A 20098-nucleotide genomic window follows, 5' to 3' on the forward strand; every position below is an offset into this window, starting at 1 on the left:
GCTGACACGGGACGTGCACATAAGAGGAGGATGCTGCTGCACTGCTCAAAACATCCACAGGGCTGGTTTGGAGATGCCTGCGTTTTTTTTTTTCTTTTGCAAGAGGCAGTTAAACTTCACATACTTGTCCTTTATCTCTTGGGCAAGAGGAAGTGACTATATCCCCTTCCTGGTGGAGAGGATTTGAAAGCCTCACTCCTACTGGCTGAACCTGCCTTGCCGTATGTGCTCTTCTAGTGAGATTTCTCTGAGGGTCCCAAGTATGACTTGCTTATGTAAATGGTGAGAAATAATTGAATGATTAACCTGAATTCCCACTGTCTCCTAAGTAGTGCAGAGAAGGCTCTCTAAACTGGAGGAGTTCATGAGTTTGAGTGTTCAGGTTTAAGGAGCAAAATTCAGTGGCTTCAGAAATGGTCGTGTGGCTCTTTGGGAGTAATACCAGAATTAACCGGTGTGTCTTGTTGGACCCATTGCTGCAGTTGAACCCATTTACACAGATACTCTGTTGGTGTAGTTCAGTCTAGAAATATTTAGTTTTATTTGCTTTAAACCATTGCTGTACCCAGGAGCTGTCTCAAGCATCGCACTGTGTGTAACAGGCTGCACGTTTGGTTCTCAAACCCCTGTGTGGGCACCTGCTGTGTTTTAAAAGGTACAGCTTCCAAACTGCATTTGGAAAGGAAGGCACTATATTATTGCAATATGGAGTGTCTTAGAAAATTAAAAACTTAAACTGCAGGGTTCTACTTAAATTATTTCCAAATTGATACAGGTCTAAGCATCAGCCTTGCTTATCTCTGGCAAAAGTAGGTTTTTGTGACACAACACCAGTTTCTATGGTCAGAGACAGAGCTAAACCAGGAAAGGCTGTTTCCAGCCTGTTGCTGGCCCTCCTTTTGGTGGGGGTGAGGCAAATGGCTTAAGGCCACCACGTGAGCCTGTGGTTATCACTTGCCTCTGAAAATACTGAAGCCCTAAGTGAGGGGAGATCTGAATAGCAAAGATGTCAAACCCAGTATTTAAGGCTTCTGAGTTCCTGTTGTATTTACTTAACAATAGTTCTGTGTATAAGCTGTTATTCTTGTTTGCTTCTGAGCAGTAACAGATTTAATGGCAGGGTAGGTTTGGTTGGGAGCTGCTCATAGTGCTAAGAGTAGCAGAGGAAGACAAGTTACTTGATGTCTGGGGGAACCTGAATTACTCTTGGAAGCAAGGGGAGGCTTTTAGGTGGATCTCAGACTCATAGCTGAAGCCTTACCTATACCAGGAAGGATTACTTTTTCCACTAATTTTAGTAAAAACAATGTAGTGCTAATATTCACATGTTAATATTCTTAAGGGGATTATAATGTGCTGCAAGCTGTAATACTTTCAAGTGTATTAGTGCTTGCTTTAAGTAATAATGTAACTTCAGGATTGCTGAAAATTCTGGGTATGTAGGAAACTGAAGAACCCAAGCTTCCTGAGGCATCGTGGTGGGGGAGAAGGCACACGTGTAACAGTGGTCCAGGTCTTGCAGCTCTTGTACCTCACCTTGGTCTCCAGGTTACAGAGAGTTTCTGCTGCTCTTGGGGAACTAAACAATTAGTGGGGTTAAGAAGTTTTCTGATCAGTGTTTCAGCCATCTTGAATCTGTTGAGATATGTGGGTTGTGATGCAATGTGACTTATGCCCCCCGAACAGTTTCAGTTAACAACTGTCATTCCTCTAAAACCATCTTGCCTTGTATTAGTACATGACTTGACAGGTGGAGTGGTGACTTCTGTGACTGTAAGCTGGTAGGTATCCTTTGATTATTCTTTTTTTAATACCCTGAGTGCTGTTAGGTTTACATTGTAAGGTTGCGTTTTTAAGGATCAGCTTATTAGTTGCTACATTTACCACTCCTGACTTCTCTCTAGCCTTGAGAGGAGTGCTTGGAAACTGGAGGTTTCAGCTGGGTGTGTTCCTGCAGCCTGGGGCCAGCCAGGGTGAGAGTCACTTGGGCACTGAAGCAGAGGAGTGGTGAAAAGCTGAGCAGTTGACCATCTGCTTGGCTGTTATCAGCTGGGGATGGATGCAGTTTCCTGGCTGGATTCCTGCCAGCCAGAGTCAGTGGCGATGCTGAAGAATAGTAGGTGGGGGACAGTTGATTTCAGGCATTTACGTAAACTTAATCTTTACTCAGCTTGGTTAAGTGGGCATAAAAATATGCCTGTTAAACTCTTGTGGTTAAATGAGAAGAGGACTTAAAACTGACCACTACAGGGCTGGAAAGTTGTAAACTGAGCTAGCGTAGTACTTAAAAAGCAAAATAACTTGTGTTATTTGTGTTGTCTCTGCTGCTTGTTCTCTACTATGAAATTTCCCCATTAGTCTTAGGACTAACACAGAAACTTATATTTTGCCAACAATGAAATCTTCACTACTCTTAGAAGTGTAAATCTAGGTTGGTCACTGATGACACTGTACTTGTTCTTTAATGTTGGGAAGACTCAACATTAGGCAAGAAAAGAATTGTCAACTCTTCCAGTGTGTCTTGAGAATTACTGATATCACACCTGATGTCCCCCAGAGATGTATCCTCATCTGGCAATAACTTTAGCTGTAATTCCTGAAAGGCAGGTGGAGTATTGGTCTCTGCTAATAAATAGTCTGTAGTGGAAGATGGATGTTAATTTTGCTTTAACAGGCACTGTAACTATGACACTTGGTGTTCATAGTTTGTATATTTAAATTGCATACTGTGCTGTTGCATTCTGTTGGAACTTAAATATGGGTAACTCAAACTGAGGAAAGAAATGGTTGGCTTTGGGCAGCTATGTTGTGAAACCTCTGACTCTAAAGATGCAAAGGTAATGGCTCTGGTGGGCAGCAGGCTGTCACTGCCACCTGCATGTTATTTGAGTTACTCACCCAAGCAGTGAGGCTTACACTTAATTGCAGAGCATGATTTTCATCTGTGCTAGACCACAAAGGGCTGGAGTAGGACTGTGTTAGTCTTGCTGATTGTCCGACTAATATCCCCAGAGTAACTTCCTAGGAAAGCACAGTTCCACCTAAAAATGCTGTGTTCAGAGCATCTACTTCACACTTCCCTTACCAAGTAAATTGTAAGTGTCTAAACTGGATAGAGGAGCTTGGAGTTGTAGGTGAATTTCCTAGCAGTGAATTAATTTACCCTTCTCAAACATCATAATACCCTGGCGTAAGGAACTTGGTTCTTGACAGTGTTTTTCATTAAGTGACCTAATTTTTTTTTTTCCCTCTGCAGTGACTATTTATTCAAGCTACTTCTGATTGGAGACTCCGGTGTTGGGAAATCTTGCCTTCTACTTAGGTTTGCAGTAAGTGATCATGCTTGAAAACTTTATGTAAAAAAGCTGCTTAGCAAGAACTCTCCTTTCAAGTAGTTCTGGTAGTGAGGCTGATGTCTGTCAGGTCTGGCATACCAAGGAATAAGTATAGTATTGCAAAGCCCTCCTATCTTCTGAATTTGTTTCTAGCTGATGTATTTGAGTAAATCGGAAAGAAATAATATCAAGACTGTGTCCAGTTAAGTTTAATTCTAATTTTCCTGTTGCTAGAGAACAAGATATCTTAATTTAACTTCCATCATTACAGTAGTGGTAGAACACTGAAGGTGGAAGGATATACTTGAATTCTGGGGTGTGAGCCTTCAGGCATGAGGGGTACAAATGTGTCAGGGCAAGGCCTTGATCAGTTACTACTTGATAAGAACATTTTCTGCCAGATAAAATTTGCTATCTGCATTGAAAAGATCTACCAGTTGTTTAGTCAGAGAAGCAATTGAAATAATAATCTAGGAATAACGAGGCCTTGTGCTTCCTTTAGTGAATGTTAAAATTGCTGATGGGCTGCTCTGGCTGAACTTTGATGCAAGAAGCTCAAGTTTTCCTGTCAACAAGAAAATTTAAAATGGGTTTGCCAGCTCTTAGTAGAAAAAGCTGAAGTCCATTGAATTTCTTATCTGTGCCTGTGTCAAAGTGCAGCTTTATGTTGCCGTGGGAAGAGAGGAAAGAAGGGAGAATATGGGACATTAACTTAGAAACTAAAGTGTGGTGCTGCCACAAGGTGATGGCACCGTTCTCACAGCCTGAACAATTGCTCTGGGCACCTCTGGGAAGAGCCTGTTGTGTCATGTTATTAGTGTGAAATGGTGGTCTGCGGTGTGCAAATAGTCTCAGTCACAGCTGTCACAGCTGCTGGTGGTGCAGTGTTAGGGGAGGGAGGCACTAAAACCAGTGTGAGCAGGAGAAGGATGTCCCCTGCTCTGCTCACAGCATGGTGGCAGTGGATTGGAAGTGACACCACGGCTGGAGCAGTATTCCCAGAGCAGTCTAGCCAGCTTCTCTCACAGATACTGTTGAATTAATCCTGGCCTCATGCAAATAATCCAACTTTTCCTTTTTGATAGCCAGCTTAAGTTTGTGCTCAGTTATCTGGTGTTTCTTCAACTAAATAGCTCTTTCCTTTGGAAAAATGTGACTTTCCAACTAAGCTGTTTTACCCTGACATAAGGAATTACCACAGCATTCACTTACCTGTGTTCTTGCTGCTGTAGGTTAAACTTCAGGCTTTTCAAACATACCCTTCTGAGTATTGAAATGTTAAGGAAATAAATGTCATGTCATTCTTAAAGGCTTAATATTCCATTCTTACTTGGATGTATTACCCAAGATGTCTTCCATTCACAGCCCAAAGAAATCCCTTGTGTTTGTGATACCTACTGGTTGCATGAAAGCCTTTTGTGGTATATTGTGCATGCAGTTCTATCCTACAGGTACTTTAGGGATAGAAACTTCCTTTATTCTGACAAGCTGACAATCACTAGAAGGTAGCAAAGGCTGATCCAGCCCTTCCTGTGTGCCTTCAGGCCTGCTGGAGACTGCAGCCAGGTCCCTGCAAACTGCTCAACAGTTTTCCTTCCTGTATTGACACAGGCTGCAGAGCAGAGGACTCAGCACAAGTACCTCAGCTGTAACTCTAACCTGCCTTAGCAACCAGCTGCAGCAGCAGAGGATCTGAAATTCATGTGTGGAGTGTGACTGAAGCAAAGCCTCTGACTTGTAGGTGGCTGCTGTGTAACACAGATGAAAAAAACATCAAAGGAGAATAAAAATCTGATGCATTTTATTAACCACAGTGGTTATTCTGAGTAGCTCTTCAGTCTGCCAACTTGAGCAAAGACTGGTTTTTACACTACGAGTCACAAGGACTTAACACTGCAGGATTTCCAGAAAAAAAGCTTTTTTTGACTAGTTTTTGAAACACAGGTCTGGTTGTTTGTGGTGCGTTTGAAAAGCTTTTGCAGAATTTTTGAAAAGTAGATACTCTGTGGAAATGCATAGTTGCCTCCTGGATTTTGCCATGAGAGATCAGGCTGGTTTTCCAAGGAAATTAAGTACCCTTGTCTGCCTGGTACATAATGAAGTGGGTGGCTGCAGAAGAGGTGCAGCTGGCTTGACTTCTGTTCACTCTCTCTCCTAGGATGACACGTACACAGAAAGTTACATCAGCACGATTGGTGTGGACTTCAAAATCAGAACTATAGAACTAGATGGGAAAACAATCAAGCTTCAGATAGTAAGTAGTATTTCTCAACTCCTGGGTACTTTAAACTGTTTGAGCACAGAATTATATTCATAACTGTTGGCAGTTATCTTTGTACTTTAATCATTAAAATGTAAGTGATAGCTTCCCTGTTACAAGAGGCAAGGCAGTTTTCACAAGATTCCAGGACTTCCCATGACCTGTCCTTAAAAGAAGGATGCTTATTATGTTTCCCTGAAAGAGGAGATTCTGTGCTGGAGTGCTCTCATATCAAAATTGGTGTAGTTCTGCAGTTCTTAGCAATGATTTGTATAAGTGCAGGAATACCACAGAGTTGTCCAAGATGCCTGAATTCCACAGCAGCTGTTACTAGCAGACTGCACTGTCTAATGCTGGAAATTGCTTTTGTTGACCTGAGTGGAAAAACTGACACGAAGCCTTGTAACTGGTCTGTCTGCCTTAGCACTGGGCGGTGCTGCTTTTGGCCTTCACTTGGAATAAACAGGGGAAGAGACTTGGCAGTTCTTTAATCTTGAAGCACTCTAAAAGGGTGACTGGTGTAATGAAACCCAATATCTGTGCAAGGTCACACAATCCTTGTCAGCCACTGCTTCCAGCTCAAGCAAAGGCTCTTAGGACTCGAACAGCAATGACTCAGGGATTCCATGTTGTGAAGCAGGAGTCCAGCTTACAGCCAGAAGCCCGAGCCTCCAGACTCCAGTGTAACTGTCCTGAGTATAGAGCGGCCCACTAGGAATGCTGTCACTGTTGAATCAGTCTGAGTCTGACTGTTTCTAACATGCAGCCAGTCCTATTCTTGACACGGCTCCAGGAGCTGTTTGGGCAGGTGCCGTTCCTGTCCTGGGTGGGGGAAGAGGTCAAGCACCTAATATCCCTCCTTAAGTCTCACAGCAGGAGAAGAGAACTGGGTTTGGTTTGAGTTGTTGCCTTTAAATACTTTTGCTGGAGCTCCTGTGCCAAGGACGTTGCAGGGAGTGGTCATGTTGGAGACCTGCAGCTCCGACCTTCTTTCTAACCAAGCCCTGGTTTGTGTTTGTTCTTCTGAGCACTGAACCATGACTTCTCCATGGGTTAAAACTGCTTCATGTTCTCCTCAGAGAGATCTCCTGGCCACCCTTGGCTGAAACCAAGGAAATGAGCACTTGAGAAAAGTGGCTACCCAGGTGCAATTCTCAGCTAAAATACTTGATCTCCTCAAATCCTGTTTGATGCACACAGTTTCAGAGCCACTTCTGCAGCTGTGATTTGGATGTGGTTGTAGTTGGGTGGCTGATCCTCTGAGCTGTGTTGCTGGAAGCTGCTGTGTAACTCTGGCACAGCCACACTGCGGTGACTGACCCTGTTACTTGTCTTGTAGTGGGACACGGCGGGACAGGAGAGGTTTCGGACTATCACTTCCAGTTACTATAGAGGAGCTCATGGCATCATAGTTGTGTATGATGTTACAGATCAGGTAAGTGTTAAAACCTGTGCCTGGAGAGTTTCTCCAGGCTGATAAGTAAATAAACCCAGGAATTTAACAACTGAGCAGGTCTTAAGGAGACAGTGGCACAGTTCTCCGGGCTGCACTGAGGTTTATCAAGCCAAGTGTATATATTCCTATGCAGGGTTTGGGGCTGAACACAGAAATAAAAGGAGCAGTGGGATTTGTGGCTCTAAAACAATTGTACTTTAGGCTTAACCTCAAACTTGCTGAGCAGGTAACTGATTGTTCTGTGTGAATACTTCTCACCCTGCCTTTGGTAGCAGGAAGTCTGAGTTACTGATGGAAGTTGTTGAAAGATTTCTGAATGTACTTGAACTTTGGTCTACAGTAAAAATGGGCATTTGGAACAGAAAATTGTCAGCATGTGTGTAGGACACAACTGAGCCAGTGTTTTCTGTGAAAGGATCTCTGAAGATTACTGGTGCAGTTGTCCTGTTGGAAGGGCACTTGGGAAGTGTAGGGTTTCTTCATTAATAGAAAAAGAACAATTGTGTTCAATTGCTAACTGGAATATTGATCCAGCATTTCTGCAGTCAGAGGTTGTTCCAGCATATCTACAACAAGGTGGTTTGCACCTGATACCTGGTGCTTTGTAAATTTGTGGGATTCTTCTGGTTTCAGCTGCGTGCTGTGTCTCTGCTACAGGAAGAGGAAGAAGAGTCCCAGATGGGTGAAGCTCTTGAATATTCAAGATACGGAGCTGGGAAAATAATAGGGGGGGAGGAGTGCAGGAAGGGCTGATTGTGTAGGGCTTGGAGCAGGAGCTGTGTAGACCATGTGGTGACTGGGCTGTCCTGAGGCCATCAGGGATGGCAGCATTAGAGAGTTCTCTCCCGTGCCTGTGAATCACATTGGTCAGGGCACTGCTTCCTGTTCTTTCCTGGTCATTACCAAAGTGCTGAACTTCCCTCTCCCAGGGCCTTGCTTACAGTTCTCTTATCTCACAGGAGTCTTTCAATAATGTAAAGCAGTGGCTGCAGGAGATAGACCGTTATGCCAGTGAAAACGTCAACAAGTTGTTGGTGGGGAACAAATGTGATCTGACCACAAAGAAAGTAGTAGACTATACAACAGCAAAGGTATGTGGATACAAACAGCTGTGTTTGCTTGGTGAGCACCTGCTTTGGTTCATAATGCACGGAGCTGCTAGAGCAGGGAAGTGCTGTGGTACATGGATGTCAGGGTGACACAAATGGGGGCAGTTGAATGACCCCCTGCCCTGCAGGTCAGACTGGAGATGGGGGGTGGGGTGGAATCCAGGAACCTGTGGCTTATCCGGCAGTGCACCAGGAAAGGAGGTGAGCTATGAACCTGTGTATGAGCTTACTGTTCACTGTTTCTCAATTTGCAGGAATTTGCAGATTCTCTTGGAATTCCCTTTTTGGAAACCAGTGCAAAGAATGCCACAAATGTAGAACAGTCTTTCATGACCATGGCTGCTGAGATTAAAAAACGAATGGGCCCGGGAGCGACAGCTGGTGGTGCAGAGAAGTCCAATGTTAAAATTCAGAGCACTCCAGTCAAGCAGTCTAGTGGAGGTTGCTGCTAAAACTTGCCTCCCCCCTTTTGTCTCACAACAATGAATTTGCAATCTGAACCCAAGTGAAAAAAAAAAAATTGCCTGAATTGTACTGTATGTAGCTGCACTACAACAGATTCTTACCGTCTCCACAAAGGTCAGAGATTGTAAATGGTCAATACTGACTTTTTTTATTCCCTTGACTCAAGACAGCTAACTTCATTTTCAGAACTGTTTTAAACCTTTGTGTGCTGGTTTATAAACGTGTAATCCTTGTTGCTTTTCCTGATACCAGACTGTTTCCTGTGGTTGGTTAGGATGTATTTTTGTTTTGATGTTTCTATTGGCATGTTTAGATGTCAGGTTTAGTCTTCTGAAGATGAAGTTTAGCCATTTTGTATCAAACAGCACAACAGTGTCTGTCACTTTCCATGCATAAAATTTAGTAAGATATATGTAAGATCTGATTTGCTAGTTCCTTCTTGTAGAATTATAAATGGAGAGATCACACTATCTGATTAATAGTTTCTTCATACTCTGCATATAATTTGTGGCTGCAGAATATTGTAATTTGTTGCACAATATGTAACAAAACTGAAGAAATGTTTAATAAATATTGTACTTATTGGAAGTAATATCAAACTGTATGGTGATAAATATTGTCTTAATTTGTATGGCTAAGGGGGAAATCAGGCTTGCATTGTGCACAAAACATATCTGTGTGTGCAGCCATGGCTCTCAGACCTCCTGATAGACCAGAGACCTTCCCTGCAACTCAAACCAGTGGCTGCGGCCCCAAAGCCTGAGCTGTCGTGGTGCTTAAGGCACGTGTGCTGTACTAGAAACACCCAGCCAATGTTCATGGAGGCATAATGCACTCTGAATGTACAACAGTTCCCTAACTTTAGTCTTGGAACTTAATTTATTTCTCAAGGACTCCACTTAGGGGATTCCCGACAGCTTTGCGTAGTAGGGGAGAGAACAGTATTTCCCTAACACGAGTGATTTCAGCGTAACCTGGAGGAGGTGTAACTTTCTACCAGTATATTATGTCTTTTCTATATACTGTTAATTCCATCCTCTTTTAATCAATACTCTTCTGACTTAGTGCAACAGCTTAGCTTCTATTCTGTTCTGCAGCGAGGCACCAGGAGGATGACATGGGGGCAGCAGGGCCCCCCACCAGACTGTTGCTCAAAGTAGGCTCTATCTCAAATAATTTGGAACTAACCAGCAGCCAAGAGGTTTTGGATGGTGTGTGATTCTTTGTACAGAGCTAATCAAATCATTAGTGCCTGATGTCTAGCTAAAAGCCACAGGAAAGCTAGCCTATAACACTTCCTATACATGTAAAATTGTTCAGCTTTATCTAAACTCAAATGTTCAGCCTATTCTGTAAATAGTCTCATGTTTGAAAGACCATGTAACATTCCCCTAGTAGTAAATACACCCTGTGATAGTAAAAATATAGCCTAGGTATGTTGTGAGGTATAAACTAAAACTGGTGCAAATATCCTCTGATTTTTTTTTTTTGGGGGGGGTGACTTTGGCTAACAGCTTTCTTCAACATAGTTGCATAAATCAACAGGCAATTGTAATACATAAAGTATTGTCATGGTTAAGTTGAACTCTTCCACTTGAGACCTTCACAATAAAGTGATGTGCTTTCTAGTAGAGATGTGCTTGTTGGTATAATTCATTATAAATGTGAGTGCCTGCTCCTCAAGAGCAGGAGCAGCAGCGAGTGCTGCCCAGATCAGGAAGCAAAGCAGAAGGAGGTTGTGTTGAGGGTAAAACATCTTCCCTTCAGAGAGTGCACAAATGAACTTCAATGTCGAGATGCCTGCTACATACTATCCAAACCAATGTTAATATATACAGTAATAAAAGCATTGCAAAACCAACTTGGGCTACACCAGGTGTTTGGTGGTTATTTGTTCCCCCCTCAGTCATGACTTTGCTGGTGCTGCTGAAGCTTGTGGTTTTCAGGCTGAGGTGTGAGGGCAGAGCAGGCCTAAGAGTCCTGGAAAAGGGCACTGTAGTCTCTTACCTGTGAGCTAAAATACTGAATACTTTTGACATAATGGGTCAAAAAAAAATTGCCTGTGAGGCTTAGGACACAGAAGATGGGAGAGTATCCAAAAAGACTCCAAAAACTCCAATGAATTATTTGTTGTAGGTGCTTCAGTTTACCTGTGCTTTTACCTTCTACTTGTGTTGTGTTCACAGGAATGGGTGGAAGTGATGCTTTCTGCACAAGAAAACCCCGCTCACCATTTAGTTTAAAGGTTAATTAAAGCCGGGTACCAACATGCTGTAACTTTGTTTGGCCACTTACCTCGTTGTGCTGCTTCAGAGATGCCCTTTCTATTACAGAAAGGGCGTGGAAAACCTTGATGCTGTTCTGTGAGCAGTGGTTAACTGCAGTAGCTGTAAGAGGGGAAACCAGCACAGCACCAACACAGCTACAGCCCACAGCAGGTGACACCAGATTATACAGAACCTGCTTCTCCCCGGCCTGTTTATTTTTTTATTGAGATTCGCTATTTTGGCTTGTGTTTATGCATAAGAAAATTGAAAGTTAAATAGGCTCTGCTTCAGCAGGGAGTGGTAAATATAAATAGACCTTCAGTTTGCTCCCAAGAACCAGAAGGAGTTGCTATTTCTTGGCTTCTGGCACCTATTTTTGACGAGCATAAACAAAACATGAGAACGGGGCTATTAAAATCACACGGCTTTACTTGGCAGGGAGCTGCATGGCAACACTATGGATTACTCAGTTAAAAAACTCTGTTCCTGACATTCTGCTAACACATGGAACAGGCCACTTCAATAAAGAAAGGAAAGCTATGTTAAAAAAACAAACCAGAAAAAGGCCAGCTGTACATTCCTTACACGACTCCAGGCGTCCCAGCAGCAGAGTGCCTGCTGTACCACACACCTTTCTCAAGCCCTGGTGGGCTCACTGAACACATTTTGGCATCTCTGCACCAAGTGGTGGTGGAGGTGGTTTGGTGCTTGCTGCAGTTCTTCTCAGCCCTCCCAAGATGGGCTAACGAAGTCCAGGTCTGACAGAGGCAGCAGCATCTGAAATAAAATGGGGTGTTTGTTACTGTACTTTGGCTGCAGTTTAACAGAGAAAAACCTTCTTTGGCTACTCCCACAGTGTATAGGGTACAGCTGGGTATAGGTATCAATTAAAAAAAAACAGAAAACAAACACTACTTAAGATACTATCCTGTTGTGAGAGGCTGACACTCCTGAAACACTTGTCTCTCCAGTTCTGTTTGAAGGAAGACAGTCAAGAAATCAGCAAACAATTTTTGTAGCCCCTATTTTACACCCGAATTCGCTTGCTTCCCTTTCCCACCATTATATGGCAACCACAATGTTTCTGAGAAAACATAAAGCCAAAAAATACCCCTTCCTCATCCTCCCTCTGCTGCTGCTGCTGTCCCCCCAACCCTCCCTGCTGGTTCCCTCCGAGGAGCTGCCCATTTAGAGGTGACGGGGCATCCATTTTGAGACCTCCTTTGCTTTCCAAACATCACATTCAAAGAAATAACAATAGACCCTGACATGCAGTGTTTGCTAATTTAAGTGTTTCTCTCCCTACGCTTCCCTCTCTCTTCCCCCACTGCAGAAAGGCTGGTTTGCCCCCCTGCTTACCCATGGGGCAGCTTTGTGCTGCATCTCCCTCGTCCTCCACCTCGTCCTTGCCCTGCACAGGACCCACAGCAGCAAGAATGGACTTGTACAGGTGCTCTGCATGGCTTTCCAGCTCTTCTGACTGCTTTGCAATCAAACCTAGCGTGTCTTTCAGAGCTGGAAAACAAAAAACATGAATGGAGGTGGTAGTAATGTGGTAATTCAATGTCTGTAAGAGCAGAAAGAGAGAGTTCTGCTCACCCAGGCAGAGCTTTTGAAGGAAATGGAGTGTTAGAAATCAATAACCTGATGTTCACCCTGTCAACGTTGTGATGCAGAGTTTGGAGGGGGTGGGAAGCGACTTAGGAAGCTCCAGATTAATGAAGATGCATTATCTTCATTAAATAAGGGAAACCTTTGGGACTGGGTAAGAAAGCCCATCCATAACACAGCACTCAGCCTCTAAAGCCCCTTTGGTGACTGCAGGTATAGCCCACCCTCTAGAGAGCCCTTGTGCAGGATGCACCAAGTCACCAGAGAAACTGCTCCACACACACCACGGCACCAGCCAGGCTGGGCTGTGCCCCCAGACTGGCTGCTGACACCAGCACAGGATGCACCGAGTGCAAATGGGGTGTTAAAATCACCCTCTCCTGCCCTGGAAAAAGAGCATCTCTTCCCAGCTCCATCCACAGCCCAGTGGGAGCTGGCCATGCTGCCTCTGGGATAACCTAGAGGACCCCTAAGAGGCAGGAACATCCATCACCCTTGATGGATGGCAGGGCCCAAGGCCAGGGTCAAGGCACGGTGCAGCCCAAGCACTCGGGAGTAATGGCTTCAAACCTCCACCTCACCTCACCTCCAGGTCTCCGGGCAGCAACAGAGGTGTAAAAAACCCTTTTCCTTCCCTCTGCTGACCCACCCCCAGACATGTAGGGCCAGGAATTTTGGGGGGCAGATGCTACACAAGCATCACCAGCTGCGTTCATGACCAGCCCCACTCAAGCACTCCCTCCTCACCCGGGGAATTTGATGCCATGCAGTCCAGGAGAGCTTCTCCCCTCTCCAGCACGCTCTCCGTCAGGCTCCGGTGGTTGGCCACATCCTTCCTGAACTCCTGGCAAGGAAAGGAGAGGAGCAGCATCACTTAAAAGGGTTTTAGGAATAGACACAGGTCGCCGAGGGAGCAGTTTCCCCTGAGCACATTCCTGGTGCTCCCAAATTTGTCTTTGCAAACCCAATGCACCCTAGACCATTCCAGAGGTGCCTTGCTTCCCACTGGAGAGGGGGAAGCAAAGCCAATACCCACCAGGTAGCGGTGCAGCGATGCTGTCACGCTCCCGGCATCCGGCGAGGGGGGCACCCAGCTGCCGGCGACATCGGCCACGTCGTACAGCCAACGGATCAGCTCCTCCAGCTGGCAGCAAAACATCTACTCAACAAAGCACAGAAAAGGGGTCACAGATCTATTGCTGCAATGGAGAAAAGTCCCCCCCTATGCCACTGTGTGGCAAGAATTGAGGGTCACCATGAAATGCCTCCATGGAGAGGTGCTGGAAGCTGGGAGCACCCAGGCGGAAGGAAGAGGTTGGCCTCTGCCACCTCGCAGCCCAAGAGACACCCTCATCCTCCTCCTCCTCCTCACTGGAGCTGTGCAGTTAATTTGCAGTTGCTTTTCCCCAGGGGTTTGTCTCGTTCAATTAAGTGCTTTCATTTATTTTTAAAGCGTCTCGGTACGGGATTATTTTTGTAAGATGCTGCATGAAACCCAGGGGCCTCTGCTGGCACTGAAACCAGACTCAAGTCCTGCTCCTGCTCGTCAGGGGTTTGCCATAAAGCTGAGCTGCTTTTCCCTGGCAATCAGGGGTGGCAGATACAGAAAAGACCCTTATAAATCAGCAGAGTTATTCCCATACAGGAGGAGGGGATGAGTTTGCAGCTATGTGAGTGATAATCATTACTCTCCTGCAAACAGCCCAGCATCACTTCCAAATTCATCCCAGCACTGGGGTGGTGAAGAAGATGGAGAGGAAGGTGGGGAGCAATGCCTGCTTGCCAGGGAGCAGAGCACTGGTGGCAGGATGGCCGTGAGACATCATTTACTCAAATTATAAAAATTCTCAAAATAATTAGGAAACCCCTCAGTTGCTGCAGCTCCTGCCTCTTCCCTGGTGCAGCAGCACTGCAGGATGGGGGAAAGCTGAGAGTCACATCTCCACCGAGCCTGGCCCTGTGATACTGGGCCCCAGGAAAAGCAAGACAGGCTCTTGCTCCATCAGAAGGAATTATCTGCTCCGGTGATCCCCCCTGCATAAATTAGTACCAGCTGCCAGGCAGCACAACATCATGCAGCACAGGAAGCCTTAATTAATTGTGCCATAAAGACCAGGCACGTTTTATGTGAGATCCTCCCACAATAAACTTTATTTCTGGTCTCAGCCTACCTTGACACACTGGACAAGGGACTCGCTCTGCTGGCTCTTCACTGGATGTCCCTTGACCCGTGGTTCATTTCGGTACATCCCATCCGACGTGTCCCTGAGACCGGTCGGTAGATGAAGCCCCCGGAGGGGATCCCTATGGATCCAGCCACACGACTCTGTGTTTTCCCAGCTGGGCTTTCGAGAGCTGCAGGGCTGCCACCGCCCAGCATAACCCTCAGTGTTCCCTCCTTTGTCCCTGCCACTCGCTTCCCCAAAAGGAGCCAGCCCAGATGAAAGGGGCTGCCTGTGACGTGGCAGGTTATGGTGGTCGTGCCTGGGCGTCCTTACAGTTAAGGAAAGATTGGACAGAAAATGAGCCAGCCTTTCCAGCTCCTGCAGTCTTGGAGGTAGGGAAAGAAATTCTTCATCCCCTTCCCACTCCTTTCTCAGGGGGAGCACACCTGTGATAGGTAAAAATCTAGCAGTGCTTTTCGCCTGCCCTGTGAGGTTTGGGAAAGGGCTCCCTCTGGAACACCAGCTCCTCCCATCCACAGCAGCGTGCCCAGGTGAACTTGGCCCACCTGACTCCATCCTTACATCCTTAGCAAAACCTCTGGAAGGACGAGAGGAAGTACTTCTTGCAAAGGATGCTTTGGCAATAGGTGAAGGTTCATAGAACAATCCGGCTCCTGAGCAGCCGCTTTCTCCAGGCCCCGGGGTGGAGAATCTCTCTGCAGAGGCCACCAATTCCCAACGTCCATTTTCTCTGCTTCCCTGAGCCTGCCCACCTCGGGGGCTGTAGAAGCTGGTGGACCTCAGCGTGCCCTCAGGAGAAGCAGAAAAGCTGTCCAGGCCTACTCCTGAGTCATGGAGGACAGGCTCTGGCATCCTTCCCAGCTTGTACCTCGGCTTCAGCGGATAAGCATAATCCAGCAAGTCCTCATATTCTTTGTTGGGGTTCCAGTGGGGCGAGCAACGGTCTGGAGACGGGGGTAAGGAATCCGGGATGGCACAGGCCCAGTAATCGGACTGGTAGGAGGAGACCTCCCGGATGCGCTCCACAGTGGTGCGGCAATCGAGGAAAGGCACCTGCAGGGCCCTGCCTTCTGCTGCTCCCTGTCGGCACCACAGGTCCCTGGTGGCCGTAGTGACCATGGTGGCTGCTGGAGAAGGGACATCCATGCTGGCTGGCAAGCTTCCCGACGGCTCCTCGGAGAGGCCGCTCTTTCCCGAAGACAGAGCGGAGAGGCTCAACATGGAGCGGCTCCGCAGGGCGCTCCCTGGGCTGGGGGGGGTGTGGGGCTGCAGGAGCTCTGGGGTGGAGGGAGATGAGGATTGGGCTCCCAGACTTTGTCTCTGATGGCCAACAGGGGCGTCGTGGCAGCTGTCAGGAAGGATGTTCTCCTCTGCAGAGCTGCGCCGGCTGAGAGGGCTGGATGCCGGATCCCAACAGCCTGATGGCTTCACCTGCTCAAGGAAAGGGTGGAAAAGGAAAGGGAGAGAGAGATATGCATAAAATGAAGCAAAGCAACCAGACAAAGACATCCACACATATCCAGGATATGGAGATAAAAGCCCAGCCCTGGACCTGCCATGAGCTGAGGCTGGAAGTGGAGCTCTGTGCCGTCTGTGGGACAGCCTGCAGCTGCTCAGAGCCCAGAGTGGGGCTTGATCTTAAGGAAAGGCATCTCGAGGGCTTGGGAAGCTGCAGGAGTCATTTGGCAGCAAGAGGCATTTATTTAAGGAGCACTGTCCTGAGCGACTTTCCAGCTCTGCGGTGGCAATATGGGAACGGAAGCAACAACTTGGGTGTTGGAGCCCCAGCCTTTTCCCACCACACATCCCAGCCCGGGCAGGGGTGGGCACACTCCGGCAGGAAGAGATGGAAAGCCCTTGCTAGGACAGCCCTGGCAAATAAGTCCTCACCTCGCCTGGGACCTCCCGGTGGTGCAGCAACACCTGCACACACAACCCTCTCACCTGCTGCCCTTCTGAGGAGAGGGACCAGTGGCTGACACGAGGAGGCACATCACCACCAGCAGCACCTCGACAAATCAGCGTCTCTTTCTCTGAAAGGTTTGCTCTTGCTCTGAAAAATCCGCGTGCAGATGCTGAAGACACTGCTGGGCGGCAGCTGGAGTCTCCCTGAGTGACACCAGTGGCCAAGTGACTGTGTCTGCTCATTGTCACATCCATCCCTTGCAGGCTGGGCTTGGCTTCCTCTGCCCCTGAGAGCCGGTGCGGGCTGTCCGTCAGCTCCGGGCTGTCCACCTCCACCTCCGTGCAGTCCCAACTACCATCGTCCTCGGCATTCCCGCTCAGAGAGGCCTCAGAAAGGGATTTTCCCACATCCACGGCCATTAGGATAGAACTTCTTCTGCAAGAGGACACCGAGCCTCGGGCTCTCTGGAACACACAGCACACAGTAAGGGCAACTCGTCATCCCCCCTCATCTCCACAGCAAGTCAAGAAATTGGGTTTGCCCCTAATAACGAAGAGCTCGAGCATGATCTGGGTCAGACCCTAAAATTCATAAAGGAGCATCTTGGTGTGTCAAGTGGGACAGAGGAAAGAGCAAACCCTCACATCTCAGCAGCGTTATCTGGTTTCAAGGATGTGACACGCACAGGGAAAATCTAACTAAAGCCCTGGCCACACTGAGAACTAACTTGGGTTTGTTCTGGCAGAGTGCAACCAGAGTCCTGAATTAATGGCCAATTTCACCAACAGTTTGTGCACCATGAGGTCACTGGGCCCAAATGAGACATCCTTAACTAGGACATAAAGCACCTACGAGCGTGGCTGAGCCCTGGGGGCTGTTGGGGTGGAGAGTTGAGGGTTTTTTAAAGACACAAAAGATTCAAAACCTTGAAATGGAAGCCACCCAGAAGCAAGTAGATATAAAATGTCAGAGTGGGAGGCAGGAGGCTGTAAAACTCAAACCTGCAGCTTCTACCTCAATTCATGAAATTAATTCTTTGTGAAATTAATTAATGGAACTACTTTCTCGGCTGATGACATTTTCCCACGTGCTGTACAGCCAAGCCCAGTGCACCTTTCTGCAAAACCTTCTAACCTGAGGTGTTCCACTCAAAGCCTGAGCTCTGGATGCTCCATGCATGGAGATGCTCCACTCCCCCCTCCAGCTCCCCACACTGGGCTTGAGTGAGGAGCTGCTGCAGGACAACTCATAAGCCAAATCAAGGAGACCCAATCTGGCCTCTTCCAGCAATTCCAGCCCAAACCAGCAGGACAACGCCGGCAGAGTGGTTTTGCTGGGACTCACCCAGCCAGTGCCAACCGATAGACCAAGGGAGCAGCAACAGCAAACTACAAAGAACTGTAAAAAAAAAAAAAAAAAGAGGAGGAAAGAAAGAATTCCCGAACAATACTTGGAAGTGGGAGACAAGCTGATACTCACTCAGCTCTTTTGTCACAAGTTTTATGATCCACCCCTCTGACAAGCGGGGTTTTCCCACGGGCAGAGCCCGTGCACGGGAACAAAGAGCGGCGGGACGACGCGCCGGGTCTCCAGGGGAGACCAAATCCCCACACAGACAGCTCTGCAGCTGCCTGCCCCCTTCCCAAGGGCCGGCAGCTAAATTCAGCACGGCAGCAGCTGCGGGGAGGACGAGCCTGGGCTCTGCCAGCCCTCTCCCTCAGCCCCACACCTGGAATCCCCCACTCCATTGCTTAACTGCTACCAAACACAACCCCACGCACGTCGTGTTATCCTAATCGACAGCATCACCCTCTTTCTGCCCCCAGAAAGGTTGTATATCCAAACAAAAATGTGGGGTCACTGAAACAAATGTAATCAATAAACCTACCCCTGTGGCGGGTAGTGATTTAAAAAAATATATATATAAAAGAAAGAAAAGCCTAAAAAGGCATCAAAGCAGCTTGTAAAGTTTCAAAGTGCACATGCAGTAATTAACCATCGACCTCAGTACCTCTTTATTTTTAAAATATAGATTCTTTAAGAAGAAGCCACGTTGAGTTCAAAGTGATGTTGGACATCTTTATCTCCATCAGATTTAGTGGCTCGAGTCAGGTGTCAGCCAAATTGTTTTAACAACTATAAAAAAACCACATAGAAGCTTGATCTTGAATCTGAAAAGCAAGTGTTAAGCAAACAGAAAATAAAACATACAGGTCACGACCCATCTGTTACTTTCGTAACCGTGTGGAGGAGGAAAAGGTTGAATATTCTGAACTTAAGATCATTTGTTATCTTGTGGAGACAGCATGCAGTGATTTACATTTCTGTGATGCCACTGGTCTTTAAAAAAAAGAGCAAGTGCTGGTTCACAGGTCCACTAAATCTCCAGAAGCTAATTGGAAGCTAAAGAGAAACCAGGAAACCTGCCAGTACACAGGGGCGAGAGTAAATCTGCTTATTTCAGGATTTGTAAGGGTATTTAAAGGGACACCAGGGATCTCACTGCATTTTCAAAAGTCTCTAATTCAGGCAGACGATTTCAATTAACTTCAGGGGGAGCTGGATACAGAACCACACCTGGATGCATAGGAGATGGGGATGTCACACACATCCCACACACAGAACAATCAGGCAAAAAGTCACATTTAACAGCAAAGTGAACATGCTACTGCCACGACGTGCAACTCCCAACTACACAACCAACTAGAAAACAAAGTTTCTCACCATTTTCCAACAAACCCACAAAAATTCAGCGGCAGCGGCGGCGCACCAAGATCAACCCTGAGGGCAGGAAGAAGCAATCCCAAGTCCTCGGGCAGGACTGAAGAGGGATGCACGACCGCAGCTCTGGGCGCGGTGGAGACTTTCCACTGGCCTCAAACGCACGGGAAAACAGCCAGAAACCCCCAGCTACACCCGAGCCCTCAATTGTCTCGGCAGCGACACAGAAACAGGACCCGAGGGCGGGTTTTTAGATAAGAGATGAAGACAAGTCGCTGCTTCATTCATTCCAACAGGGGAGGTCCGCAGGGATCTCTCCTGAAAGGCAATCCCTGAGCTTTTTCACGCCGTCAGGAGGGCCCTGCCGGCCCCAGGGCGCCACAAAATTCCCGGCGGACAACGAGGGCTCTATCCCATGGAGCGGCTCCCACCGCCCGCGGGTCTCGCTTGGCTCATGGAATTCGGCGAGCGCAGCGGATGCTGATGGAATTTCCGCCTCCCGCCAGCTCCGCTTTGGCTGGGGAGCATTTTGGGGGCTGTTTTCTGAGACAAACCCACACCGCTCTGGCCTCTCAGATCCCGCGGGATCCGCGGTTTGGGATTTTCCGCTCCTTTCCTCTCTGCCCGAGAAGCCTTCCCGCGGCTGCAAAAAAACCCGGCAATTAACCAAAAAAGATAAGAAATCGCGGCAACGACACCGGGGAGGCGGCGCACCCCGGGGTGCCCCGCGCTGCCGGGTGCCGGGATTCCCAAGGGAAAGTCTCCCGGGACCCCCCGGGATC

The 20098-nt window shown here is 47.3% G+C and overlaps 2 protein-coding genes across 8 annotated transcripts; one reads left to right on the plus strand and one right to left on the minus strand.

The window, feature by feature from the left end:
- Positions 1 to 3233: 3233 nt before the first annotated feature.
- RAB1A (RAB1A, member RAS oncogene family) lies at positions 3234 to 10258 on the plus strand (the record flags this gene model as incomplete). The annotated part of the gene is made up of 5 exons (XM_029964412.1): positions 3234 to 3329; positions 5494 to 5589; positions 6935 to 7030; positions 8011 to 8142; positions 8415 to 10258. Coding segments are annotated over 5 exons (618 nt in total), but the record flags the coding sequence as incomplete, so codon positions are not given.
- A 1043-nt stretch (positions 10259 to 11301) lies between these two features.
- CEP68 (centrosomal protein 68) lies at positions 11302 to 20092 on the minus strand. Of its 7 annotated transcripts, none has more exons than XM_018084409.3 (9): positions 19320 to 19861; positions 17940 to 17993; positions 16634 to 17059; positions 14675 to 16120; positions 13540 to 13662; positions 13251 to 13347; positions 12252 to 12407; positions 11808 to 11865; positions 11302 to 11669 (listed from the first exon to the last, which is right to left on the minus strand). In XM_018084409.3, the coding sequence occupies exons 1-8, from the start codon at positions 19320 to 19322 to the stop codon at positions 11816 to 11818; spliced, it is 2355 nt and encodes a 784-aa protein (XP_017939898.3). In that variant the 5' UTR covers positions 19323 to 19861; the 3' UTR covers positions 11302 to 11669; positions 11808 to 11815. The 7 variants fall into 7 exon arrangements, with proteins under 7 accessions (XP_017939898.3, XP_029820269.1, XP_029820271.1 ...); XM_029964409.1 differs by having other exon boundaries at positions 17730 to 17993; XM_029964411.1 differs by lacking the exon at positions 19320 to 19861 and adding an exon at positions 18607 to 18616 and having other exon boundaries at positions 17730 to 17993.
- Between the last annotated feature and the right edge of the window lie 6 nt (positions 20093 to 20098).

This window comes from Manacus vitellinus, unplaced genomic scaffold (genome assembly GCF_001715985.3).
Source record: "Manacus vitellinus isolate BGI_N305 unplaced genomic scaffold, ASM171598v3 scaffold_70_pilon, whole genome shotgun sequence".
NCBI lineage: Eukaryota > Metazoa > Chordata > Aves > Passeriformes > Pipridae > Manacus > Manacus vitellinus.